The 26,865-nt window shown below is 65.7% G+C and overlaps 1 protein-coding gene across 2 annotated transcripts in view; it reads right to left on the bottom strand.

Annotated features, from left to right (window-relative positions):
* Positions 1 to 26,865, bottom strand: part of TAFA5 (TAFA chemokine like family member 5) — a 143,827-nt gene that overhangs the window by 18,189 nt on the left and 98,773 nt on the right. For both annotated transcript variants that reach the window (XM_036278232.1, XM_036278233.1), the window contains exon 3: positions 6,119 to 6,246. In XM_036278232.1, coding sequence (XP_036134125.1) covers positions 6,119 to 6,246 — 128 coding nt within the window. The remainder of the gene's footprint in view (positions 1 to 6,118; positions 6,247 to 26,865) is intronic.

Genomic DNA, 26,865 nt, shown 5'->3' on the forward strand with positions numbered 1-26,865 from the left:
GAGAGCAGAGAGCCCTCCGATGGTCGAGACCCCGCTCTGCGGAGACAGGACGGACCTCACGCTTCCCAGATGCCTGTGGGAGGCCGGGCTTCCCGGGGGGCTGGGCTATGCCCTCTGCAGGGCTCGTGGCCCACAGGTCTGAGGGTCCCTAACGCGCTGGGCTCACGAGAGGGACGGACTGAGGTGCCCGCGGTGCCCACGCTCGGGGTGGGCTGGCCTGGCCGTGCCAGGGGAGCTCGGAACAGCCAGACAGGTGGACGGCCAAGTGGTGGGGGGCACAGAAGGCCCCGAGCTGCAAAGGACAGCCAGGCCAGGAGGACAGGGTCACGGGGAACTGACCACCTGCTCCCACGTTCCCCACGGACGGGCTGAGGGGGAACAGCCCATCAGCTTGAGCCTGAAGGGAGCTGCCTTCCTGGACCAGGCAAGGGGGCCTCACAGTGACAGGAACCCACAGCACGTCACCCCAGGGGCTCAGACGCCCTGTGCCCTGCGACAGAGGCTGCAGGGACTCCTGGGAGGGAGCCGGGCAGGACCAGGGCACCCCTGCAGGGAGGAGGGACGCCCTAACGCCCCAGTGTGGCTGTGCTGGGGGAGGAAGCAAACCAGGGGTCCCTGGTGGGGCCGCGAAGCCTTGTGGAAGGAACGTGGGATCTGCCTCAAGCCCCCCAAGTCCTGTCGTATCCTGGGGTGTTTGCCTGGGAACCCCTCAGGGGAGGTCAGTCTGAACTCCTCTACCTGCAATGTCTCTTTCTGGAAGCTTCCATCGGGGCCTCCTCATGGCCCCTGTGCCCTGGAGAAGGCCCTCTGTGGAGACCCCGCCGCCACGAGGGGCTGCGCTGGCTGCCCACATCCCCTGAGGGCTCCCTGAGGGTGGCCCAGTGTGAAGCGTGGGCTCACCTGTGCCAGTGGGGATCCTCCCTCCACCCGGGCTGTGGCTCCTCCGGGGACGGAATCGGGGTTCAGGGCCGTACACGGGCTCGGGAGGGCCTTGCCGGACTCAGCCAACAGGCAGGGACACGGTGACCGATGCGACCCTCCCGCGGCGTTCCGAAAGTGTCTGTCCAGGCCTGGAGCCCCTGCCGCTCGCCTCGGGAGGGTCTCCGCCCCTCACCCCCGTGGTGACTGCTTACACGCAGACCCACGCCTCGGAGCCCCGGGGTGACTGGAAACACGTCTCGGAAAGTCCCTCCTCCTCCTCTGCTCTGGTTCTCATGTCCTCCGGTCCTGGGTGGATCTGCAGCCGGCCCTCGCTGGCCGCGGTCAATCCGTTCCAGACTCCTCCACGATAAGTACCTTTCCGCGAAGCAGGATTCTTCACCTGGTCGTCTCTCGCCACTTCGCGCTTTTCAGAAAAACTGCGATAGAGTGAAGCCGTGGACGTCCGAGCGCGAAGTGGCAGGGACGACTGATCGCTTTTGTCCCTTACAATTTCCTTCTTCCTTTAAAAACTCAACTCCGTGGCTTTCTGAGAGGTTTCCTCCTTTTATCTCCAAAACATTCCGCTGGATTTGTAACAAATTCTGCTCCACACACTCACATACTGATGTAGACGTGTGACCTGCATGCAAACGTGTGTGCATATGTGTGCACACTCAAGTGTGCATGTGCATACTCCGCAAACGTGTTTGCATGTGCGTGTGCATACACTCCACAAATGTGTGTACATGTGTGCATGTGCATACACTCCACAAATGTGTGTACGTGTGTGCCTACACTCCACAAATATGTATGTGTGCATGTGCATACACTCCACAAATGTGTACGTGTGTGCATACACTTCACAAATATGTGTGCATGTGCGTGTGTGTGCATACACTCCACAAATGTGTACGTGTGTGTGCATACACTTCACAAATATGTATGTGTGCATGTGCATACACTCCACAAATGTGTACGTGTGTGCATACACTTCACAAATATGTGTGCATGTGCGTGTGTGTGCATACACTCCACAAATGCGTATGTGTGTGTGCATACACTTCACAAATATGTATGTGTGCATGTGCATACACTCCACAAATGTGTACGTGTGTGTGTGCATACACTTCACAAATATGTATGTGTGCATGTGCAGACACTCCTCAAACGTGTGATAAGCTACGCCGTCCAGGTGAGCTTGTGGAGGGAGCAGCTTTGCTCAGTGGGTGTGGCCACCAGGATGGGTGTGGCTATTTCCTGCTGCTTCTCCAACTGTGGCCTTCTTGGCTGCGCGTCCCATGAACCTCTGCATCCTGGCTCCTTTCCTCCTGGTGTTCTGTCCTGTCCCCCGTGACGCTGCTCCCCCACGGGGAGGTCTGTGGTGGGCTGCACAGAGAGCCTCCAGCCCTGCTGCAGCTGAGACTCTGCTGCTGTCTCGGGCCGTCTGCTCCCGCCCCTGGGCCTGGAGGGCCATCTCCTGCCTGCTCGCTGTGCGCGTGGTCTGCGCCCTCACCCCTCTGCACGTCCCTGTCGCTCTGCAGGGTTTCCTGTGGCAGAGGTGGGCCCGGGAGCCTGGAGCGAGTGACGGCCCGAGGGAGCCTGAGCGCTGTGAGTGGGCTGCCCCTCCCCCCGCTGGCCTGGGCCAGTGCCCAGAGGGAAGGCCTCCTTGACCCTGGCTGGGTGGTGGGTCCTGGAGCCGGGGCGGGGGTGCACAGGCCCTGGCCGTCTTTCTCACGGACCTCTCAGTGGGGCCACATCGATGAACAGTAGGGCCTCCAATGGCACCTCCAGTGGCACCTGGATCCGTGACCCTCTGGCTGTCGCTGGCCTGCTGACCTCCAGACCAACCAGCAACCGCTCCGTGACCAGGTGGGGGAAGGGAGAGGGGCTGACTGGCAGGCTGCCGGCCAAGCCACCGAGCACCAGGCAGGCCTGGGTGATCCCCCAGTGTCTAATGGAGACCCCAAGACGGCCCGTCCACGCCCCACCTCGCTGGACTCGGGACGCCGGGGCTGAGGCTGGGCAGGACTCGGGCGTCCGGGTGCCCGTGTGGTCCAAGGCCCCTGCTTCCTCGTGCCCCTCGGCGTCTCCGCTCTGTGCTTTCGCTGGGGTAACGCTCCCCGCATCCGGCTCCTGCACAGAACCAGCCGACACCCTGGGGTCCCCCCGGCCCGCACCCCGGGGTCCCGGGCACAGGATTCACACGCAGCGCTTTGCGCCTCCTCTGGAAACGGGCTTCACCCTGGCGGTTCATCCCCACTCAGGGCACCTTGCAGAACGCACACCTGTCGACAGGTGGCCGAGTAGCTCTGACTGGAACGTTCCGGAACGTTGGCGTCTGCAGACAGATGTGGTGAGGCGGCCGGACGAGGCTCTGCTGCCGTGTGGCCCGAGTCCCCGCATCGGGCCCAGCTTCCTGTCCTCGGCTCAGCGGGCGTGGCGGCGGGAGCCGAGTCCGGCCGAGCAGGGGCCTGTCAGCTTGCGGCCCGACTCCAGGAGCAGGGGCCCGTGTGCGGGGCCAGGAGGGGACGCTGCCCTCCACCTTGGGGAGGAGCTGCACTGTTCCCCTGGGGGTCACCCTGCCCGATGCAGACCAAGGTCCCCAGAGCGGAGACGAGAGAGGTGGCGGAGCCTGGAAGACCAGCAGGGACGCGGGATCCCCGTGTCCCCCAGGACAGGTCCCGGTTTTCACTGTTTCTTCTTCCTCCTCCTCACTGCTGACAGCGACCCACTAAACGGACTTCACGGCCCCGACAAGTGACTCCTGCTCCCTGAGAGGCAGTGGTCTGGGGAAGCAGCACCAGCTCGCGTCCGGGCCGTTCAGTTCATCAACGCGTCGTTCACCACGAGCCCCGGGGCCCCGGGTGGGGGGACGGGCCAGCGGGCCCCGAAGGCCCAGAGTCCGCCCTCCAGCAGCTCAGCCTGGGGCCACGGAGAATTGAGCGGCCAGGGCCACGTGGAGAAGAGTGCCGAGGTGGGGGATGGGTGGCTGTGGCTTCTGGCGTGGCCGTGGCTGGAGGCAGCTGGACAGAGAGCGTGGCCCTTGCACGGAGGGAGCGGCCAGGAGGCCGAGCGCTCACGGTAAAACCAGGAGCCCTGCCGGGCTGACAGACCATCCCCGAGAGTCCTGAGAGTGGGTGGTCTGTTCCAATTGCACGGTGTTTGGGTCAAGAGCTCAACTGACCTCTTAAGAAAGCTTTGAGAACAGGTCACCACGGGCCAGGGGTTGACAGACACGCGTGCAGATTCTTGGGGAGAGACGGAGCTCACCTGGACCCCCCGTGCCACACGCTGCCCAGCGGGCCCACCAACCCAGCTCCTTGGAGGCAGGTGGCCCGGCTCAGCCAAGCTCGCTGCACCCAGAACGGAGGCCGTGCCCCCCGGGGGCTCAGGGACCCTGAGAACCTCTCCCCGACTGGCCCCAGGCGTGGCAGGTGTCCTTCCTGCACCTGGACCGCGGGTACACCTGCCGGACCTGTGACCGTGGCGGGCGCCCCTCGGGCAGGTCGGACACCGCGTCCTCGAAGCTGGAAGCACGCGGGCCGCAGGGCTGGGGCCAGGGAGCCGGGCAGGCCCAGCAGAGGATGCCCAGCGCCAGGGCCTCTGACCCGGGGCTGTGGGCAGTCACTGCCTCCCCCAGGTGCACCCTTCACAGCTGTGACCTGGGACAGCCCTGAGCTCCGCGGCCGGTGAGTGTCTGAACCAGTCTCTGCAAGGTTCTCTGAGCCCGTTAGGGACTGGGGGTTCCCATGGGGGGCTGGGCCTGCTGAAGGCGTGGGGTGGGTGCTGGGGGCCCCTGCCCCAGCCCTTGGCATACAGCCAACCCCAGGACCTCCGTGGCACAGGGAGCCGGGCACAGCTCGGGGCGAAGCCCCAACTGGCAGGCGAGGGCAGGGGCTGCGGGGGGCCCCCTGGAGCCTCGGGCGGCATGAGCATCCCAGCCAGGCCCCCAAGGCCCTGCCGGTGGCCGGCCATCTGCAGCGTCTCCCTCTACGCCTCACCTCCCCCAGGGCTCCCTCAGAGACCCCTGCCCGGGACCCAGTGGCCTCCCCACACTGACCCACGGCCCCCACGGGTGTGAGGATGGAGGTCTGGGCGGTGCAGGCGGCGGCAGAACCCAGACGGGAACCCCAGGCGCAGGCGCACCCACAAGCCCGCCAGCCCCGCGGAGCAGCGAGCAGGTGGCAGTGACGAGCTGGCAGGTCCCGCACACTTGGCTGGCGCAGCGACAGAGCCCTGGCCGCGCGTTGCACACACACAGACGAGCGCGCTGGTGGGTCTCACATGGGCGCCGGCGCCAGGCTCCGGGCTCCGGGCGGGGGTGGCTGGCTCTCCGGGCGGGGGTGCCTGGCTCCGACCCGCCCCGGCATCCTTCTCCGACCACCAGGCCTGGCGGGGCTCCCAGGACAGCGGCCCCGGGTCCCAGCCCACAGCCTCTGCACAGGTGTGTCCCCAGAGGCCTGCACTGAGCCAGACCGCACGCGGCCGCCCGGCGGATGAGGCCGGGGCTCGGGGGCTCGTCTGCAGCCCCACCAAGCTGAGCTCTGGGGCGCGAGGCCGAAACAACCCCGAGTTCGCCCGTGGAGGCCGCCAGCCGGGAGGTGGGTGGACGTGCCCCCGTCTCTGCGACCCTGGCCCGGTGGACACCCGACTTCTTCCCAGGGCACCCCGGCAGGAATCACCGCCAGGACCCCATAACCCTTTGGGGCCTCTTCTGTCCTACGGGCCACCTTGCAGAGGGGGGCGGGAGGCAGCGCCTGGAGGAACCCCCCCCCGGTCTTCTCTCTTAAGGGCCCCTTCTCCCCGGGGGATCCCCGAAGCCCCTCTCCTGGGGGGTGGGGGGCTCTAACATCCCCCAGAAACAAGACAACTCCATCGCTGTGTGGGCCCACGTTGGACTTCCGGGCTGACAAGCTTGGGGAACAGTTCCATCCAGCCGCTCGGCCCCGCCCCACGCAGTGACCGTCCAGTGGTCAAAGACAGCTGGGGACGGGCTGATCTGGTTCCAGGGGGAGGGGTGGCGGTTTGGGGGGGTGAGGGGGCTGGTGGCCTCTCCCCGTAAAGAAGCCAGTGGCCAGCTTCCTGCTGTCCCATCGTGGCGGCATGAGGGCCACGTCCCCTGGGGGCTGCATGGGCATGGTGTACGGCCTGAGGCCCCTCCCCGGGCCCCCCAGGAAGGCCAGGGGCTACTACGTACCGTGGTGGTCTTTATGCGCCCGCCGGGCTGCGTGCACGTCCAGCCGGACCGGTTGATCAGCAGGTCACAGCCTTCCCCCTGCAGACACGGACGCATGTCACACCATTGCTTTGTTTCGATGATCCGCGCTGTGGGAGAGAAGAGAGCTGTCACTCCCGTGGCCCGGACACGGAGGGCGCCGGACACCTGCCCTGGGCCCGGACACGGAGGGCGCCGGGCACCTGCCCTGGGCCCGGACACGGAGGGCGCCGGGCACCTGCCCTGGGCCCGGACACGGAGGGCGCCGGGCACCTGCCTCCCAGAGCGGGTCTGGGCGCCGGACCTCAGGGGCGGAGCAGACGGGCAGCAAGCGCCTCGTGACACTCGGGGGCCTGGCCAGGCCGCTGCTCCCCCCTCACCAGGTTCACACTCGCTGTCCACGGCTGCCTCCGCCGTTGGCCACTCGGTAGGAAGTCGCCGAGGGCATGGCCCTTCCCGGGGGACGACGCACTCCTGTCCTCGGCCTGGAGTCCACCTGGGCCGGGAAGGGTGCTCCTGCTCAGGACAGTCCGGAGGCAGCAAGGACGGTCTGTCCACAAGGCGGGGTCCAGGGGCCTGGGGTCAGCGCTGGGAGGGAGTGAGGCCACAGGACCTCAGAGTGACCACAGCCCCTCCCCGGGCCTCACCGGCTGGCCCTCAAGGCCGTTCAAGTACCGGTGACACCAGGACCCAAAGCCACGGGACCTGGTCCTGGTCATCACGGGGGGAGGAGGCTGCGGACCTGGGTGGCCGCAGAGCCTGTGGGCACAGTGAGCGCCGACCAGCTTCCTCCAGGCAGAGAGAGCGCCTCCCCCTCCCGGACCCCCGTCCCCAGGGCTGTGGGCAGGGCGGCCTGGAGACTCGGAAGGAAAACTCCAGAAGCGAGTGCCCCTGGGCAGTGAGGGGGGTCTCCCTGGCGCAGTCAGTGAAGGGACACAGGGACCCGCTGCTCTGGGCTGGGACAGCGAGGCCTCGGCATGCACCCGATCGCCGGCGGCACCTTCCTGAAACCAGGTCTGTGGGAACGAGGACCTCCGGGTGGAATCGGCGCTCAGACCGACGCCCGCCACCAGCCAGGCAGCGTTTCGGTCCAAAGTGGAGCTCCCAGCACACACAGAGACACACGCAGCGTGTCCCCAACGCTGAGCCCACGGGCCGGGAACACAGGAAACCGAGAACCGGACGGACAGAGGAGCCACAGACCTGGGGTCCAGGTGGGGACAGCACACACCTGTCTCAAGCACCTGCCCCACACCCACTGAGCCAGCAGGCCCCGCTGGGCGTCCCTGCCAGGAGGCGGGGAGAGGCGACAGACCCCTGGCACCCGGGGCACCCGGGGCGGGGCTGGGCCTGGGCCCACTCAGGGACACTTAGCAGAGGACAGCCATTCGGGGGACCAGCCTCTGCCGGTTCTGGGAAGCCAGCAGGGCGCCTGAAGGAGGTACATGGCACAGGGTCCTGCGGGCCAGGCACCCCGACCCACCCCACCCACCTCCCCACCCTCAGCCAGGGGGTAGGCAGTCCACGGCTGATCGGCCAGAGCCAACACCTTCCTGGGCCTTGAGACGGACAGCACAGTGTCCCCCCGAGTCACACGCTTGAGGACGGAACCTCTCAGAAAGTGATTCGGGGTAAATGAGGTCATACGGGTAGGTTCTGATCCAACAGGACTGGTGTCCTGTGTCCCCTGCCTGCCCCGCCCGGCCCTGCGGGACGCACAGGTCATGGCCTCTGCGGTCCCTGAGCAGAGCTCCGCCCAGACACCGAGTGGGCCGGCGCTGACCTCACAGCTCCAGCCCCAGGCCCGAGACAGGAACCGTTTGTGGTTTAAGCCCAGCACCCGGCCGAGACCCTCTGACCCTCTGGCACAAAAGGGCCAAGCCGGCCAGGGAGCCCCCAGGACCCGGAAATGCTCCTCGCTCTCCTGAGAGGGCAGCGAGGGAGATGCCCCAGCAGGATGGGTCCCCCCAGGTCGGCTCGTCACCGCATGCGTGCACGGGACAGAGGACCTCCGGGCTGCCCGCAGGCCTCTGGGATCACTAGCCGGCACCCGGGAGGTGTGAGGGGAGGGACACAGGGTGCTGCTGTCACAGGGTGGTAGCCGGACAAGCATGAGTGACAATGTGGGAGGTGGGGGGGAGGGCAGCGGGGAGGGGACAGGGTCCCAACGACCTGAGGATGGGAGGGGCCCAGTCCTGGCCCTGCATCAGCCACAGCGCCTGGCTATGTGGTTCACACAAGCCACGTGGAACAGCTCACGTGTGCAACATACACACAGCACGTGCACTCACGCACACACAGCCGTCCACGCGTGGCCACTGGCGGGCGACCCGCCACGCAGCAGACAGGTGGACGCGTCTGCAGAGAGATGAGCAGACACCCAGCCTCACTGGCCACTGTCCCCACGGGGCGCGGGGCTGGGTGTGCCGGTGACAGCAGAGGGCACTGCAGGCTGGCGCTCAGCACACACTGCCTTTTGTCTGCCAGGGCTCGGCTGGCCCAGCCCGGGCCACTTCCTGCTGTAGACGCAGCACCGGGCGCCCACGTCCCGGGGACAAAGGGCCTTTCATCCCACACGTCACCACCTCAGCGCCGCTGGCCCAGGCTTCGTGGCAGCTCTTGGCCTGGAGAGAGTGTCCCCTCAGGGCTGGCCGTGCTGAGGGGCCTGAGTGATGGTGGCTGATGGCTGGGGACTGTGGACACAGCCTGTTCACACATCGCAACCCGGGGGGCTCCCATGGCGGGTCAGGAGCTTGGCATCGTTTATGTCCCTGGCGCCTGTCCCCAGGCCAGTGGGGAGCAGGTTGGTCCAGCCTGGGCCTCTGAGGGGCCAGTGCAGCCCCTGGCCCTGGGGTGTGTCACTCCCTTCCCCCCGAGCCCCACCACGCACATGCAGCACACCGACACCCCCACACACGTCCACATATTCTCACATGCATGCATGTCAACACACATACATCATCCATGCACATCCATGCATGCACACATACCCACACACACATCCATGCATGCACACACGTCCACACACCCACACATGTCCACACACGCACACACATTGACACACTCATATCCATGCACATCCACGCATGCACACACACCCACACATGTCCATGCATGCACACACGTCTACACACCCACACGTCCACGTACGCGCACACAATCATGGTGCCCACGCACAGGAACTGGCGTGCGGACTTCACCCCTCTCGCTAGCGGAGGCTGGGATCTGGCCAGAGTGACCTGCTCCTTTCGGGGGCTGCGTCTCCCTCTGTGAGGACCTGCGGTGCTCTGGGCACAGGGCTCGTGCCTGGGCCTTCCCGTCCCCAGAATGAAGCTGTGCTGCTTCCCAGAGGCGAGGACACGGGCACCATGAGGACAGAGCACATGCCTCAGGGGCCGGAGCGAGGGTGGAGGGAGCAGGGAGGGAGGCAGAGGCCATGGCAGGCCGGGCCCAGCTGGGTCCTGTGGTCCTGAGCCTGGAGCAGGGCCGGCTGCCTGTGTCTGGCGCCAGGATGGGCTGAGAGGCCGTGGGCTCCACGGGGCCGCGGGTCCTGGACACACAGTGGCTCAGGTGGGTCCTGGTCAACCCGCAGAGGCCAACCTGACAACACGCTGGGAAGTGGGGCTCAGGACAGAGCGTGGCAGCCACGGGCGACACGGGCGTGGCAGGGCTCAGCTGGCTAAGTCAGGGCAGCCCCTCGGCGGGGCCCAGGGCCACAGCCCAGCCACGGGGACTGTGGGAGGGTCCCAGCAGGGACGTGGCCTGGCCACCCCTGGGGCCCGCCTGGGGACAGCCACCTTCTGAGACGGAAGGAGAGGCCGGGCCTCTGCCCTGGCTGGTTTGTTTCATGAGGATGACAAGGGCCGCAGAAGGCCCGTGGTCACTTCAAAGTCCTTCCTTTGTTTGTTTTTGGTTCATCCTCACTGGGGACATTTTTTCCATCGATGTTTGTGGAAAGGCAGGAGGAAGGGGGAGAGAAAGAGAGAGAGAGACACAGATGTGGCGTCACATCGGTTGGCTGCCTCCCACACGCGCCCTGACCGGGGCCGGGAATCAAACCTGCCACCCAGGTACGTGCCCTTGAGTGGGAGTCGAACCCGCAACCCTTTGATGTGTGGGCCAATGTGCTAACCGCTGAACCACACTGGCCCAGGCCCAAGTCTTTTTTTTCCTAAAAAAAGTTAAGCTGTCCCCGCTGCTGGGCACCAGGCTGGCCACACCCGTCTCCGCGGTGACCGGGCCACTCTCTTGAAGTCAGCGCGACCCCGCGGCAGGAGGAGGCTGTCCACAGGGGACACACTGCCGGGGACACACGGACTCCCCGGTGCCTCGCGGGGCGGTCCTGGGTGGAATGTGCCGTCTGCCCCCACTCACAGGGCACAGTCACCGCCTCATGCCCCACGCCTCCCTCCGCCTCCCATCCCCCACCCAGGCAGGGCGTGGCGCCCGGAGCGAGCGGCAGGTGACCTCAGGGGACCCACCGGAGCGCGTCTGCGCAAACCACCTGCCCTTACAGCGAATGCCGCGAGTTAGGTTTCACTGGTGCTGCTGTTTGTGTTTGATTTTTAAACGGGTTCCCGTCCACTGCAGTGTGTTGTCGGAGGAGGGCTCCCGGCCCGTGTTTGCTTACGTCCCTGCAACAGGACAATGAGGACAAGTTCGGTCGAGGTGGGTGTGCAGGAAAGGAGCTTTCCCTGAGGAGTTTTCACATGACTTAAATCTGCCCACGGCGAGCTGGTCGGGAGAGGGCCAGCCAGAGGGGCCTCCGAGGAGAGGCTGCAGGCCACTGAGCGGCCTGGCTGGGCACCGGGCTGCAGGCCTGGGCAGAACCAGCCTGGCTGTGGGAGCTGGTCCTGCAGCCGCGAGACTTCTCGGGAAGGTCCCAGCCAAAGGGCTTCAGCTTCTGTGACAGTCTCCCCTGAAGTCGCCCTGCTACAGACCCAGCACAGAGCTGCAGGGGTGTGGACGCAGGCGTGTGCAGTGAGCACGTGTGTGGGGGCCTGGATGCAGGTGTGTGCAGTGAGCATGCGTGTGGGGACCTGGTGCAGGCGTGTGCAGTGAGCACGCGTGTGGGGACCTGGCGCAGGCGTGTGCAGTGAGCACGCGTGTGGGGACCTGACCTGGCGCAGGTGTGTGCAGTGAGCACGCGTGTGGGGGCCTGGACGCAGGCGTGTGCAGTGAGCACGCGTGTGGGGACCTGGCGCAGGTGTGTGCAGTGAGCACGCGTGTGGGGACCTGGCGCAGGCGTGTGCAGTGAGCATGCGCGTGGGGACCTGGCGCAGGCGTGTGCAGTGAGCATGCGCGTGGGGACCTGGTGCAGGTGTGTGCAGTGAGCACGCGTGTGGGGGCCTGGACGCAGGCGTGTGCAGTGAGTACGTGTGTGGCGTAGCCTTTGCTGTCCCCACTGTCCCTTCGTCCCTGCAGACTCCCTCATCGACCCGGAATCTAAGGCTTGGACACAGGATGACCTTGGTGAGCCCCGGTGCCGGTGGATGGCACGTGTCCAAGGACAGCCACTGCGGCAACAGTCACGCTGCTGACTCGGGTTGGACAGATGGACGGGGACATGCGGTGCTGACCACCGGGCAGCGTGGGCCTGTGCTGCTCGCACAGTGAAGGCTCCCCGGGGAGGGAGCTGCTCCTTCATCTCCATTAACGCAAATCTGCTGACTCTGCTCGCAGCCCGGAGGACTGTGCCGCCCAGAGCAGCCGTGGGGCGCGGGGCCTGGCCACGTCCTCGGAGGCGGCCTGGGACGTCTGCCTTCCTCCTGACCGCAGCGGCTCCCGGGCGGCCTCTGGCCAGGAGACCTGTCCCCACATTGCCCCAGAGCCTGCTGGTGACAGAGGGGTCAGGGCACAAGGAAAACAGGGCAGTCGACATTTAATACACCCATCTGCACACTAATTACACATGTCTGCACACCCACACAAGTACACACACCCACACGGGTACACACACCCACAAATACACTCACCCGGGTAAACACACCCACATGGGTACACACACACAAGTACACACACCCACATGGGTACACACACACAAGTACACACACCCACACGGGTACACACACACACAAGTACACACACCCACACAGGTACACACACACACAAAGTACACACCCACACGGGTACAAACACACAAGTATACACACCCACACGAGTACACACACTTACACAAGTACACACACACGAATACACACACAATTATGCACCTACACATCATCACACACAATTACACAATCACACACAAAAGCACACACGTAATTACACAGACACACAATTACACGCACAGAGGCACAGGGAGGCGGATGTCCTGAGGGTTCCGGAAGCATCCACGCAGGACGAGCACATGGGAGCCCTGCAGACACGCGGAGGCAGGGGCTTGTGGGCTGGCAGGTCAGAGGGCACCCTGGTGGCCCCCAGAGCAATCCTTTGGCGGCCTCCCCTCCAAGGGGTCACAGGCTGGCCCCTGAGGACGGGACAGGGTGGCGTAAGGCAGGTGGCGGGTGAGTTGGGGCCCTGGGGGTGAGGTGGGGAATCTGTCCCACCTGCCAGGTCGCCTGCCCTGGGGTCAGGAACACCAAACAGCTGGACTGCACGGAGACCGCTTAGTGCCCGGAAACTCAGTCCACCCCGCCCCCGGAAGACCCTCGGAGCCCCTTAAAGGCGCCTGGACTCCCCGCTGCGCGCGTGGTGGGACAGAGCAGGGCCTTGGCCCGGGGGGCGCCGCAGCAGCTGGGCACGAGGGAGCCCCTGCGGTCTGCATGGTCTCCCTGCTCACTTGCGTGAGTGACCACGGACCACTCCGCGTGAGGGCCCAGCGAGTCTTCGCAGCAGAGACGGGGACAGGGAGGCTCAGAGAGGTCAGGGATGTGCCAAGGTCACACCGGGGGGAGTGGTCGGCCTGACCAGACCCCTCGCTCTGTGTACCCCAGTGGCCTGAGGCAGGAACCTCACAGGGCACATGGGCTCCCAGGGCCGCAGGACAAACGGACTCCCCGGAGAAGTGAGGACGCACCCTGAACCGGGCCCAGGGGTCCAGTCCAGCTGCTCGCAGCCAGGGGCCCACCTTCCTGGGCCTCCGTCTCCCCGTCTGTCCGAGGGGCTGGCAGCGTCTCCATGGTAGGACTTGCAGGACTGAGTGGGTCAGTGTGAGTCCAGCTGCCTCACGGTTTATCCTCCCTGGGCGCCACGGGCCTCGGACAGCAGGGTCCTGAGGGCCACCAGGGCCAGCACCAGCGTCCGGGCAGGGCCAGGAGAGCCACAAATGACCAGCACCAGAACTGCTGAGGGGACAGGGTGGTGACCGTCCCGCTGAGGCAGAGAGCCCCCCACCCCATGCCACTTAAAGGCCTTTGGTTGAAACCACCAAGGCACGTGCTCAGCTCTGACAAGGACGGTTATCTCGGGCCAGAGTCCTGTCTGCACACGGACGAGGGCGTGGTCAGGCCCTGGCCAGCTGACGGCCCTGGGGGCTCCCTGTTGGGGCTCGCGGGGCCTGCGGGCGGGGCCTGAGGACACACGGGCTCTGACCACCTGCCCGGGAACACGCTCCCACCGCCACCTGCAGACCCTCTGGGGGCTTGTGTGAGAGGTGACAGCCACAGCCCCGAGGGGGCGACACACACAGGTGCAGACGCAGATGGTCACTTGCAAAGCTTGTGGGTGCTCACACCTGCCGCTCGGTCCCCAGTGATAACGACCCGCTGACGGGAGACGCGCCTACGGTCTCCGTCCTTTGGGAAGTCGTCCGCAGAGCCCAGCGCCCACCCGAGCTGGCAGGAGCCTGGCTGGCCTCGGCCCTGGGGTGGCCCCGTGTCCATCCTGGCTGGGGAGCCGGGACTTGGGGGCTTCTGGGGAGCAGCCTGCCTCCCCAGGAGGGGCGCACCAGGCACCGGCTCTGCACCCCGGAACTGCTCCGGGTCCCCATGGTCCCTGGAGGGGGGGCGCTTGGTGAGCCAGCCCAGAGCCCCAACCCGCCGCCACATCATCCACGGTCACCCACTCAGCTGTGTCTGACCTGGCGGGCTGAGCTCACTGCTGTGAGCCCAGAACCCCACGGAGGACGAGGGAGCTGGGCCGGGGACAGCCACTGGGGCGGGGACACCAGGCTGGGTGACCGGGCCCCAGAGCCAGCAACTGTCCTGAAAAGTCAGTCCTCTGGGCCCAGCAGGGAGGTGAGCAAGGGTCTGGGCTCGGCCCCCAGGTCCTCCCACGTCCCGCCCAGGTCCTCAGGTGCCCCCACGTCCCGCCCAGGTCCTCAGGCAGCACTTTCTGGAACGTGGACCCCAGGGTGGGTGCTCTAAGAAGTCCCGACACATCCGTCCTCGTCTGGTGGAGTCCACCTGCCCCCGATCCTCCCCTGCCCACGGGGCAGGTGCCCACCTGCGGGCGTCGCAGTCTAAGGGAGGTGGCGTGAACACGCCCGAGCAGCTGCCCGGGGACCTGGGCTCGGAGAGGAACAGCCTGTGCCCCGAGCAGCTCAGACCTGGCGGACCCGGGCGGCCAGCGACCACCTCCGCGGACGCAACAGGCTCTGACCGGACCCACCTCACGGTGCCATCGCCACCCGTCTCCACGGAGACGCCCTCACGGTGCCATCGCCACCCGTCTCCACGGAGACGCCCGCAGGGCCTTCCAGCTCCTGGGGCCTCGGACGCTCCCCGGCGTTTCCGGCCTGAGGGCTGCTCGTTTCTGCACACACCTGGGCCGGGCGCTGGAGCGACTCATCCCTCACGCGGGGAGGGGGGCGGGGGCTGCAGGGCTGGACCAGCAGGAGGCGAGTGCCCCAGCCCGGCACGGGTTCCCTCCCACGGCCTGCCGCAGGTCCCCCAAACCCGCCCAGGAGGTGGGCCCCGGTGGAGGAAGGGTTCCGGTATGTCTGGGACACACCGCCTCCCACGCCGCACTGTCCGCACTGAACCTGCAGTGACAGCCCTGTGGGCGCTGGGTCCTGGGGGACGCAGGTGGAGGAGGAGGAAGGGCCTGAACCAGAGCCACACCCCACACGGCCCTGTCACGGTGGGCCCCACAGCCAGGCTGGGGACCCCAACACTGAGTCCTGCTAGGGGCCTGGGAGGGCACCTCCTGTTAGCCCCAACGGAGGCAGCCAGGGAGACCCCCAGAGCAGCCCGCAGGGGGCCCCGGGCCGGGGCTGCAGGGGCGGCTCCCCTCCCAGGACCCCGGAAGCAGGAAGAGACGGGCACCGTCTCCTCTCCACGCCGAGCCTTTAATCACTTAGGAAAAGAAAAATCTGCAGAACCCAGATTGCATCTTAAAATTAGACTGAATTTTCCTTCTACAACTTCTAGACAGCATAATTTAGTGAGAACAGTCTCGATAATTATTTTTCCTTTAAATAGTTACAGTAGAATGTATTAATTTTCAAGATGGTCCTCTGATGAGCGTGATCCATTAGCTGCCGGGAACCGTCCGCCGGCGCACGGGAAGGGCCAAGGCAGGCGGCGCGATTATTCGACGGCCGCGCGGGGAAAACACTCCAAACTTGGGTAATCAGATTAGATGGAGGAATAAAAACAGTTGTCACGAGCTACCTGCTTCATTATTTCATTAGAATTAAGACATGTAAGTAGAGGAGAAGAAAAAAAACACTCCAATCATTTCTCTTGGGCAGATTTCCACAAACTGCGGGACGGGGCTCAACGGGGAAGGGGGGAGGGGGAGGGGCCAGCGCTTGTTCCCAGTGTGGCGAACAAGGCGTTTCCCCTCCTGCCCCGGGGCACCAGCCGCGGGGGGAGGCTTAGGTCTCATGGGGTGGGTCAGCCACACACTCATGTGTTCGGGGTGGTGCGCCTTCCTTCAGAGAGGCCACCCCTAAAGGAAACCGCCTCCCCAGGGCCCATGGAGGAGGGGCAGTGCCGTGGCTCAGTCTCCAGGGACGTGAAGGTGACTGTCCAGGGAGTGAGGTCCTCTCCATCCCCAACCTCGGCCCCATGAGCCTGCCAAGCTGACCGTTAACCGAGGCTCCGCTGGAGCCCGTGGCAGTCCACGGTCCCGCCTGTCCGAGGCCCCTCCCAAACCCGACCGAGCGGGTTACAGCGGGCACGGCGGTTCTCCCTGAGGCTGGGTGAGTCAGGGAATGGAAGTGTGCAAAGCCAGGCCACGTCCCACGTCCCACGTGCCACGTGCCACGTGCCACGTCCCACGTGCCACATCCCACGCTCAGGAGTGACCAGCAAAAGGCTCACGTCTCCGGGAAGCTGGACTCAGTGGTGAGTGAGCTGCCCAGAGTCTGAGAACAGCGACTCCCCACCGAGCTGCCAACACGAGGCTGGCGTCGGCCCGGCGCGGCCCCCGCCGCGACCTGGGGCTCCCGGGAGGACAGGAGCCTCCTCCACACCGGGGTGCTCTGCGGCTGTGTTTTGCCTTCGAACCGGAGAACCCGTCTCCACCGGAGCTTCTTGCCTGGGCTTCAAACTTTGCAGTTCGATTTAGTGACAGGAAGTAACTCTCGATGGCCTGTTTGCGTGTTGGTTTGATCCCTTTGTGATCCCAGAGTCTCAGACGGGGGCAGACGAGGTTCTGGGCATTTGCATGTGGTTTCCTTGGTTACAGCTACCTCAGGTAAGACCCAGGTGCAGGCCTGTCCCCTGGTGTTCTGGCCTGAAGCCCGAGGCTGCGGCCCCTGGGCCCTGGCGTCTGCCAGGACCAGCCGGTGTTCTGAGCGAATCTGCCACCTCTGAGGGGCAGGGCCGGACAACGACCCAATGCTGGGCTGCAGGAAACACGGTCGTGATTCCCTGGAGGCTGAGGCCACGGGCTGGAGGGTCTGAGCCCTTCTGGCGCCTGGCCCGGGGCTGAAGTGGGCCTGGGGCCCCGCACTGCCCGCCTCGGAGGAGGGACACCGCTCCCCATGCCCAGAGGTTCCGTGTGCCCGCTGCCGCCGCTATGGCAGGGCAGCCTGGGCCCCGCTCTCTCCCCTGCTGGGTGATGCCCCAAGGGGAGGGCTGCCCGGGTGTGGCAGAGCCCGGCTTGCAGGAAGCGTTCCGCAAACACGCCGCCCTGGGTCACCCGGCGGTCCGGGGAAGTCGCCAACCCAGGACGCAGCTGTGCCGGGGCCCTGCTGCTGGGAGCCCCTTCCCCGGAGGCTGTCCCCACGCAAGCCCGAGCCCGTTCATGAGCCTGCCCTGCACGTCTGGTGTCTCCTGGCCACCTCCCTCGGGCACCCGGGACGAGAACGGGACCCATGTGCCAGGGCACAGGCAGCGAGACGGGCGGCGGCGAGGGAAACCCTCTGCGTCTGCCCTGGTCCTGCTCCAAGGATCTGGCCCGGCGGGCGGTGGCCTGGGTCCTGGCCGGGCAGCTCTCCTGCCCGCTCCCACGGAGCTGTGGGCTGCTCAGCGGGAAGCAAGGCCCAGCCGGCGCCGGGTCTGGGCGCAGCAGGGGCCACCACGGCCCTGGAGGGGAAGGCTCAGGCATGGACGCTGGGCCTCACCCACTCAGGGCGGCGGCGCCACACCGCCCGGCCGGCGGGGGCAGCTCCATGTCTCATGGGGACCTTGCTGTCCTCCTGCTCACAGGGGGAAACCGAGGCGCTGGGGTGGGGTCCTGGGGCCAGCACCCCGTCAATCGGGATCTCTAGCGAATGAAATAAACGTCCATTAAGGGCTGATCGTCAGTAAGCTGTTTGTAAAAGCCGGAGCCTATGTTCTTAGCTCCGTGGCGCTCGGTCTGCGTCACCGCGGAGCCCGAAGACAGGCTCAGGGGACCAAGGGATGGGGGGACCACCAGGGTGCAAAACTGGCCCGCAGACTGTCCCTCACCCCACAGCCACTGCTTCAGGGGCAAGAGGAGGAGGGACCCCTCCCGCAGCCTCTCTCTGAACAAGGGGCTCTGTGGGGCGTCCCGTTTCAGGGGGGACGGGGTGGGGGAGGCGCATGGTGGGTGGCTCTGGAGCAGGGAGGTGCTCGAAGGCTTCGGGGTCCTGGCTGTGCAGCCCGGTCTGTGCACGAGGCTGGCCACTAACATGCACCCCACAACCCCCGTGGGAAGAGGGTGCTTCCAACATGGGGCACCTGGGTGGAAACTCATGGAGCTTCAGGGGGACCTGGGGGCCGGCGCCAGGTCTGGACGGTCTGGACACGGGGACCAGCAGCGAGGACCCCTTCCTCCCTGGTGCTGCCCCACCCCGAGTGCCGGGTCCTGCTGCCGCCCAGCCTGCGGGGGGCGCTCTAGGCCAGGACGAAGCGTGTAGCTGCATCGATAGGGATCAGCCCGGCGTGGACGCTGAACAACAGGCAGTCTGCAGACTGCGCTTCGGTCAATAAGCCACCCGGCCTCCGGGGGGACAGGAGGCACATCCTGAGGACGGATGCCCTGCAAGGTCACCTCAGCTCCGGGAGCGTGCGGCGGGCGCCGCAGGTCCGCGAGCTGTCCCAGGCGTCCTGGCCAAGCAAGGGCATCACTGCCTCTGGAGGGCCCGGTGGTCACGCAGCCGGGACAGCGACAGCAGAGCAGACCGTGACCCAGACCTGCGCTGAGGCTGCGGGACGGCTCCCACGCTGTCCCGGATCCAGCCCAGCCCAGGACCCACAGGGTGTCTGGCTACAACCATCAGCTCCAGGTCGGGCCAGAAACGTGGTCTTCCAGAGCCAGGGGCTGGCCAGGCAGGTCTGCAGGTGAGGGCCCCTGCCAGACAGACTCCACGGGGTGGCCACAGGAGCCCGGACTGAGTGTGGGGCCTGTCTTCCTGGCACAGACGGGGGCTCCTGGCCCCCCGCAAACGGCGCAGCGCCGTCCTCACAGGCCCGCTGACCACCTGCTCTGCCACCTGACCCCGCAGGGCCCCAGGAAGGCTCCCTGCCCTGTGCAGAGCCCGCCGCGGCCTCCCGTAGGAGAGCAGCCGCCGCCACGCCCCGGACCTCAGCCACCAGCTGCGCCTTGACCCAGTTCTCTGGGTTTAGAAAGAGGCGGAGAGGCAGGGGTGGCCGGGAGGGGTGGCCGGGAGGGGCGCCCGGGCAGAGGCAGTGAAGGCGGAGGGGGAGCCACAGGCAGTGATTTCAAAGGCCGTCTGCCTCGGAGCGCGTCAAAGCACGCGGCTGGAGCAGAGGGAGCCGCGAGGGGCTTCGGGGCAGATGTCAGGGCGTCCGGTTCACAGCCCGACAGCGGGAGCTCAGGTCAAGCAGGGCTGACGGACTCGGCTGGAGACCTGATCCAACCTCGAAAGAAGGGACGACGTCCGCACTGCCAGGGCGCCCTCAGCCTTTGGGGTGCTGGGCCCGTGCGCGCTCAGGACCCCGAGTCCCCGGGCCAGAGCACCCTCGGCCGCTGCACCCGGGTCTTTCTGACAGGTATGGACGCCCATCCGTGCCGGGCATCGACGTTCCATCCCCCGGTGAGAACGAGGGATCTGACCGGCGTCCCGGGCCAGCAGACGCTGGAAGGCGGGGACAGAGAGGTCGCGGAGGAGAGCCCCTGAGCTGAACTCAGGCTCCGTTCCCGCGCGGGGTGTGCACACTGCTGGGCGCCACCAGCAGAGCATCTGAGTCCAACACTCAGAAGGAAGCTGGGGAGACTCCGGGCGGACGGGAGGCGGGCACCCGGGTTACAGACCGTAAGGTTGCAGATGCCCCGGAAGACAGGGTCCTGCAGCTGAAGAAGGGACCCTGAGCGGTGCCTCTAAACCCGGCAGAGACGTCCGATGGCGCACGCCACGCGCCGAGGAGACGCCTGTCCAAGGGTCAGCGTCTCTGCCATCTCCCACGTCTTGCTGTCGCCTTCTGGGTCGTTCAAGGGACACTGACACCTTCCAACAAGCGAACAGCAGTTTCCTTGGGGCATGAAAAACGTATTTCTACTCTGCCCTTCACAGGACATTGTCCTTTGTATCCAATGGCTGCAGATGCTCCACGTGTAGTGCTGCTCCTACAGGTGAGTGTCAGAGTGGTGTCCACACTCCAGTGTAGAAAGTGGAACAAATTCCCACAAGCCTCCTCTCCCAGTGTCCCGAGGGGGGAACCCAGTGACCAGGAGCCGAACACCAGCGACGAATAAGGAACGTCGGCAGCCCGGCCCGGCGGAGGGGCGTGGGCGGGAGGGCGTCCGGTCAGCTGAGGGCGGTGAAGGCCCGGTGATACCTGCCACTCACTGACGGTACCTCTGGTGCTCGGAACAGGTGCTGCGCCCACTTTACGGATGAGAACGCTGAGGCTCAGGGAAGTGAAGGGGGTGCTTCAGAGACACACAGTCGCGCTGGCCGGTCTGGCTCAGCGGTCAGAGCGTCGGCCCACAGACCAAAGAGTCGCGGGTTTGATTCTGGTCAAGGGCACGTGCCTCGGCTGCAGTTAGGTCGCTGACCCTGGTCAGGGTCGTGCAGGAGGCAACCCATCGATGTCTCTCTCTCTCCCTCCCTCCCACTCCGTCTGAAGACAAATGGAAAAATATCCTCAGGAAAGAGGCCTGTGCTGTCTTTTCCTGCAGAGCTGGGCCCCAGGCTCTACGAGGGATCACACTCCTGGGGTGCGCAGCAGAGAGCTGTTCGGGGCTCGGTGTGGGTCTCGGGCTCCAGGGCGGCCGGTGAGGCTCTGACCACCTGTCACAGGGTCACTGCCACGCGGCAGGCTCCCCACAGAAATGCTCAGCCCGGACGGCGGTCCCGGAACACGCAGCTGGGCCTCGCTGCTCCTGGCTCGGCGGCAGACGGAGAAGGCCGGTCGCCGGCCGACGCCCCCTAGGAGTGGAGGTCACCCCAGGCACAGGTCGCCCACCCAGCTGCACCTTTCTGTGCTTCCGAGTGCCACCCACAGGGGTCGGACACGCCCCGGGCTGGGGGAGAAAGGCGATCTCTCCGAAAACCCACCAGCTGTGGGGATCCCCGCGGGACAGTGGGTGCCCTACAGTGCAGGCTGGAGGGCGGGCAGGACTCAGCCCCAGGGCGCTCCTGCGACGTTGGGGGTTGTCTCCGTCCCTCCTGCTCCTGGGGCAGCCCAGCAGGTGGCCACTCGGACGACTGCTCCCACGGAGGGCCGGGCTCTCCGGGACTCTTGGCTTCGAGAATGTGGAAGGGGTGATTTAAGGAGTGTCTGAGTGGCTCGTCCCAGTCCCCCTGGGCGGACGGTGTCCCCAGACAGAGAATCCCCCGGCCCCTGATTTACGGGTAACGAGCAATGACCGTGTGACTCAAGGGGGTTCAAGGTTTTCACTCAAGCAGGTGAGTTAGTGCCGACCGTCCCAGCCAGGAAGCAGTGTCCTAGCCGTATTTATGGCCAGGACGTAGTCGCCAGAGGCCCGTGAAGTCCAAGCGGAGTCGCCGCTGGCCATCATGCTGCGTCCTGTGAAACCGCCCCCGCCGACCCGAGGTGCTTCCTGCCATCAGGGCCCTGACGCGTGCCCGGACCCGGAGTCTCCCGCGTCCAGAGGACGGGGCAGATTCGCGGGGTCGTCACCGACGGCTCCGACCGTGGCCATGTGCGCCCCGTGTCACACCCTCAGGCTGGCCTCTGCCTAGCACCCCGGCTGCCCCCCACAGGTGCCCTCCATTCTCAGGGAGCCCCATCCAAGAAGTCAGCTGGGGCGCAGGGCCGACCTCGGCCAGCGCTCTCCTGGCCCGATCTGACGACCAGCCATGGCTTAGCCACAGAGCGGCTGACCGGAGCCAACACGGGCACAGCTACCGGGTGCCCACCAGACATGGCCCCCAGCATCTTCTGGGGGGCGGGCCTCAGAGCCTTCTCCCGACAAGGCCTTTCATTAAAGGGCCCGCGAAATGCTCTCCGGACACAAGTCCAACCACCTTGTCAGAGGAAAAACACCCTCCAACACGGAATCGTAACAAATACCGTTTATTGTACATAAACACCACCCTTAAGGACCATGATGGACCCGAAGGGCACACAGAGCGATCGACGGCCAATTATAGGATGTGGGCAGCGAGCGGGCACCTGCCCGGGACCACCGCCGGCCCAGGGCCCCCAGAGGGCATCTCGCCCCCGAACGCCGGCTCCGTGTCTCTGCGATTCGCGCGGGCTCAGGGCAGGTGGCCCGGTGTGGGGACCAGAGGTCATGTCGTCCACGTCCCACTAACGGAACCGGCTCAGGCAGGAGGCGGCGGCCTTGGGGTCCGAGAAATCGGGGTTCAGAACCCGAGCTGTGCTCACTCCTGCGCAGAGGCCGAAGTGGAAGGTGGGTGGAGGGCAGGAGGCTTTGGCTGTCACAGGGTGGGCTCCCCAAACCACCACCTCCCCCCGCATCCACTCCCTGCCCTGGGCCACTGGAGACTCGGCCAGAGACCCCTCAAGGTGGCCAGCACCCTGGCCTGTGGAGCCAGGGGGACGGGAGGGATGGGGCATCACTACCTCCTGACTGTGAATTCCACCCTGAGACCCCCTGAAGGTGGGAAGGAAGCAGGGAGGAGGGATTGCGGGTTCTGCGGCGTCCGGGGAGGGGTACAGTGCACACCGGAATCTGAGTGACCTAAGCCCAGCTGCTCGGGACGGGATCCAGGAGGAGCCCCTCCCCCCCCTCAGAAACGTGTTCTAGAACTTCACACAACGTCGCGATGAGTCAACCAGGCCAGAACTTTCCCCGGCGACGCTGGACGGCTCAGAGACCCGTGTGGGGAGAGAAGACCTCAGGTCACAGGAGACACGATCCAAGGGGACCCGGGGCCTACAGCGGCGCAGCGTGTTCAACGGGGAACGCCCCCACGACCTCGGGTGAACACAGAACACAGAAAGAAGGGGTTCATGAGGTCAACCTGCTGAAGCGAAGCACCTGCTCTTCCCGTCACACCCGTAGCTCAGGAAAAGGCCCGGGCGGGAGGGGTTAAGGGGGGCGCAAAGGGACCGGCACGGGGTCAGAGGCACTGCACCAGAGCTCCTGCAGACCAGCCAAAAACACCCCAGTACAGGGGCGGACGACTTGAACAGACACACGGAAGAGGGGCTCCGGCGGCCTGAGAGCCTGAGGCCACACTCAGCGCCACCCAGGGGCCAGCACTGCACCCCGGCAGGCGGCTGCATCAAAACATCTGACAATGGCCTTGGCCGCCGTGACTCAGCTGGTTGGAGCGTCATCTTGTGCAGAGAAGGGTCTCGGACTCGACTCCCAGTCGGGGCACATGCCCGAATTTTGGGTTCGATCACCAGTCAGGGTGCGTGTGGGAGGCAACCAACCCATTGACGTTCTCTCTCACGTCAATCTCTCTTTCTCTCTAAAACTGATCAAAACAAATCCCTGGGTGAGGATTAAGAAAAACAAAGAGTCTGACAGTAGCAAGCGTTGGCCGAGACGGAGCAAAGAGAAAGCGCTAACCCCGCGGTGGCAGGTTCGGAGGAACGGCCCCTTCGGGAAGGCTCCGGCGGTGACTGCTGCAGCCAACTCCCCGCAGCCCCTCCAGGTGTACGCCCGTGACAGACGCGTGACACGTCTACCTAGACACGCACACACGTGCATTCACGGCTGCCGCACTCACGACGACTAAGAGTTCAAAACCAGCGGAACGCCCCCCTCCTGCAGGACAGAGCTGCGGTACAGTCATCCGGTCAACTCCGCAGTGCAATAAAGATGCCACAGTACCACAGCGTGCAATACGGACGACCTCCCGGACAAGCGAAAAATGCCAAGTCTCTCCACGGTCTGCTTCCATCTCTACACAGTCCGGGAACAGGCCAATCCACCGGGAAAGAAGCCGGGGCCCTAGAACCTGCCGGGGCCCTGGAACCTGCCGGGGCCCTGGAACCCGCCGGGGCCCTAGAACCCGCCGGGGCCCTAGAACCCGCCGGGGCCCTAGAACCCGCCGGGGCCCTGGAACCCGCCGGGGCCCTGGAACCCGCCGGGGCCCTGGAACCTGCCGGGGCCCTGGAACCTGCCGGGATCCTAGAACCCGCCGGGGCCCTAGAACCCGCCGGGGCCCTAGAACCTGCCGGGATCCTAGAACCTGCCGGGGCCCTAGAACCTGCCGGGATCCTAGAACCTGCCGGGATCCTAGAACCTGCCGGGGCCCTAGAACCTGCCGGGATCCTAGAACCTGCCGGGGCCCTAGAACCTGCCGGGATCCTAGAACCTGCCGGGGCCCTAGAACCTGCCGGGGCCCGGCCGGAAGCTGGGAGGCGGGCCCTTACAGTCTGTGCGTGTGCCTGTAGCTGTGTTCTATGTCAACTAATGAGGTAAAAATAGAACCCAGTTTATTCTGCATTTCTAAGTCCTCTGCAGGGTCGGGTCATCTTTTCTGAACACGTCTGCAGGGGTGTTCCTGTGGACCTGTGTAAACTGTACTGACAGATTCACTGGGTCCCCGGCAGTGGCCGGGTACTGAAAGGCGCATTTCCCGGGACACGACTGTGTGTGTTGAGCTGTGGGGCTGAGACACTTCCTCCGTCGCTCAGGTCTCAGCACCCGCTCACCTTTCCAAGGAGACCCAGTGTCTAAAAGAGTGTCCTGCAATTCCGGCTACGGGCCACCAGGAGGCGGTGGAGCCGGAGTCCCTGAGGGGAAGGCTGAGCCCTGGAGCCGGGTTCTGCGCTTTGCACGGTTCCAGCCCATCTGCGGCCACAGGTCAGCACTGGAAGGACCCGGGTGCTCAGGAGAGGAGCCCAGGGCAGGGGCAGGGGACCAGTCCAGGTCACTTGGGCAGGCACAGCACCTGTAAGGCCACAGGTTACTTCACCAGGGGGCCCTCCGCCCACGACAGTGGCCTGGGCGCCCCCTCCAGGAGCGGCACCTGTTTGGGAGTCCGTGGACGTAGAACGCGAGTATCTCACCCTCCCGATGACACGTCAACTGTTCCACCAGCTGGCAGGACCCTGAGCCAGAGACACTTAGAACCGGCAAAGGGCAGACGCCGAGCTGAGAACAGCTCAGGCTCACGCCGAGGTCCTCGCTCAGCCTGAAAACCACCCGCGCCCAGTCGCCCTGACTCCCGAAGGGGCCCCAGGTGCCCCCGCGGCTCCTCCTGACTCCTCAGGCTTGGCGGGGCTCGGCCACCCTTCCCTGCCACCTGTCAGGGGACCCTCCTCCACGGGCTCCGGCGTCCGATCCCACCAGGCCCTCTGAGTGACTCATTACAGGGAACCTTTATTCACCCCCCGCTGCTGCCCTGAGGCCTCCCCCTCACCCCCAGAGTCACCCACCGCCCCGCCAGGCCCCTGTCCACAGGGGGCCGCACAGCTGCCCAGGGAGGGGAGGCCCGCTCCAGGCCTCGTCACGTGGGCACAGAACCCTGCCCCTGCCGCGCAGGCCCCAGCGCAGGTGGCTCGGGCCTCTGGGGAGAGACCCCCCCACCTCGCCTCCTCATCGCTGGTCCCGGTCACGGCTGCTCCGTCACCTGCCTGACCTCTCGCTGCCTGGAACGCACTGTCCGGAGAGCAGCAGAGAGATCTCCCTAGAAAGACGCCAGACACCGGCTGGGCTCCCCGCACGTGGGAATCAGTCCCCGCAGGCGGAGCCCATCCCCGAACATGGACGGAGCTGCTCCCACCTCCTCCGCGGCCTCAGCCTCCTGCAGGGAGACCCCCGCGGGCGGTGCTGGCAGAGGGACGGGAAGGAGGCCGTGTCCCGGTGCCCGGTCCTCACCCACAGCCCGGAGGGGGGGCCGGCACGCTCCCCGCTCCCCGCATCCGTGATCAAAGTACCGGGATCAGAATAACACGTCCGTCCAGGTGTCCGTGGCTTTGATGTCTCTGCGCCACGCTGTCTACTCGCTCGAAATTGCGAAGAACATCAAAGAGCGGCCTGCTTTGGGGGTGCAGACGCTGCTGGGTGCTCCGCCGGTCTGGGGGCCCCAGGCCCGGTGCCAGCCGAGCCCCTCACCAAGGGCGGGGGTGCCCCCAGCTGCACCCCGTGGCTGTTCCACACAGGTCAGTCAGCAGCTGCTGCCCCAGGAGACGGGGGGAGTGTGATGGCTGGTGGGGGCGGTGCCCTGGCCCAGCTCTGCGCCCCCTCCCAGAGCAGCTCTGAGCTGAAAGTGGGGTTGGGGTGGGGCCAGCAACTTCTGTGGCACTGGGACCCTGGTGGGTGCCTCCGCCCTCAGCCCTATGCATGGGGCAAGCCCCCCTTCATGTGACCCAGGCTCCCCAACTTAAATGGTGATGCTGCTTCCCTGCCGGCTGTTGGAAATAAAATGAATGAGTCATGTACGCCCTCCGTAAGGACCCTGCAGTCCCAGCGCCCGTGCACCCGTATGTGTGGGGGTCCCTGCTTACAAGGCTCTGTGTCGTCCGGCAGGGGCTTCACTCTGGGGCTGTTCAAAGCGTTTGCATCGGGACCCCACCCAGAGAGGCAGGGCTGGGACCTGAGCCTCTGAATTCCTTCCTAGGGGCCCCCAGAGACCACCGCACAACCTGCAACGTAGGACCGGGGGCTCCACCCTCCTGGGCAGAGCTGGGGCGCCCTGGGTGTTCAGTGGGGAGAGTCGGCAACGTCCCTGGGAGAGGGGGTGGCCCGCAGACCTGCCTGGTGATCAGCACGGACCCCGGCACCTCCCGGAACAAGGTCACGAGCGTCCCTGCTAATGGCTGCAATCAGACTGCGCCGCGGGTCCCCACCCCATGCTGGGCGCCTCAGCTCCCAGGTTCCTGGAGAGGATTTCCTCAAAGAGGTTTCAAACGTACTTCTTCTCGTACAATCTGATTATTCTCGAAAGCTGATTAACGTGAATACGGCGAGGGAGGCGACGTCATTAGTGCCGTGCATACTGGACACTTTAAATGATTACCAGGAACCCGGGGGGCAGCCCTCGGGTCCCAGCGCCGCGGGGTCCCCGCAGGGTCTCA

Source organism: Molossus molossus, unplaced genomic scaffold (assembly GCF_014108415.1).
Source record: "Molossus molossus isolate mMolMol1 unplaced genomic scaffold, mMolMol1.p scaffold_m16_p_26, whole genome shotgun sequence".
Taxonomy (NCBI): Eukaryota; Metazoa; Chordata; class Mammalia; order Chiroptera; family Molossidae; genus Molossus; species Molossus molossus.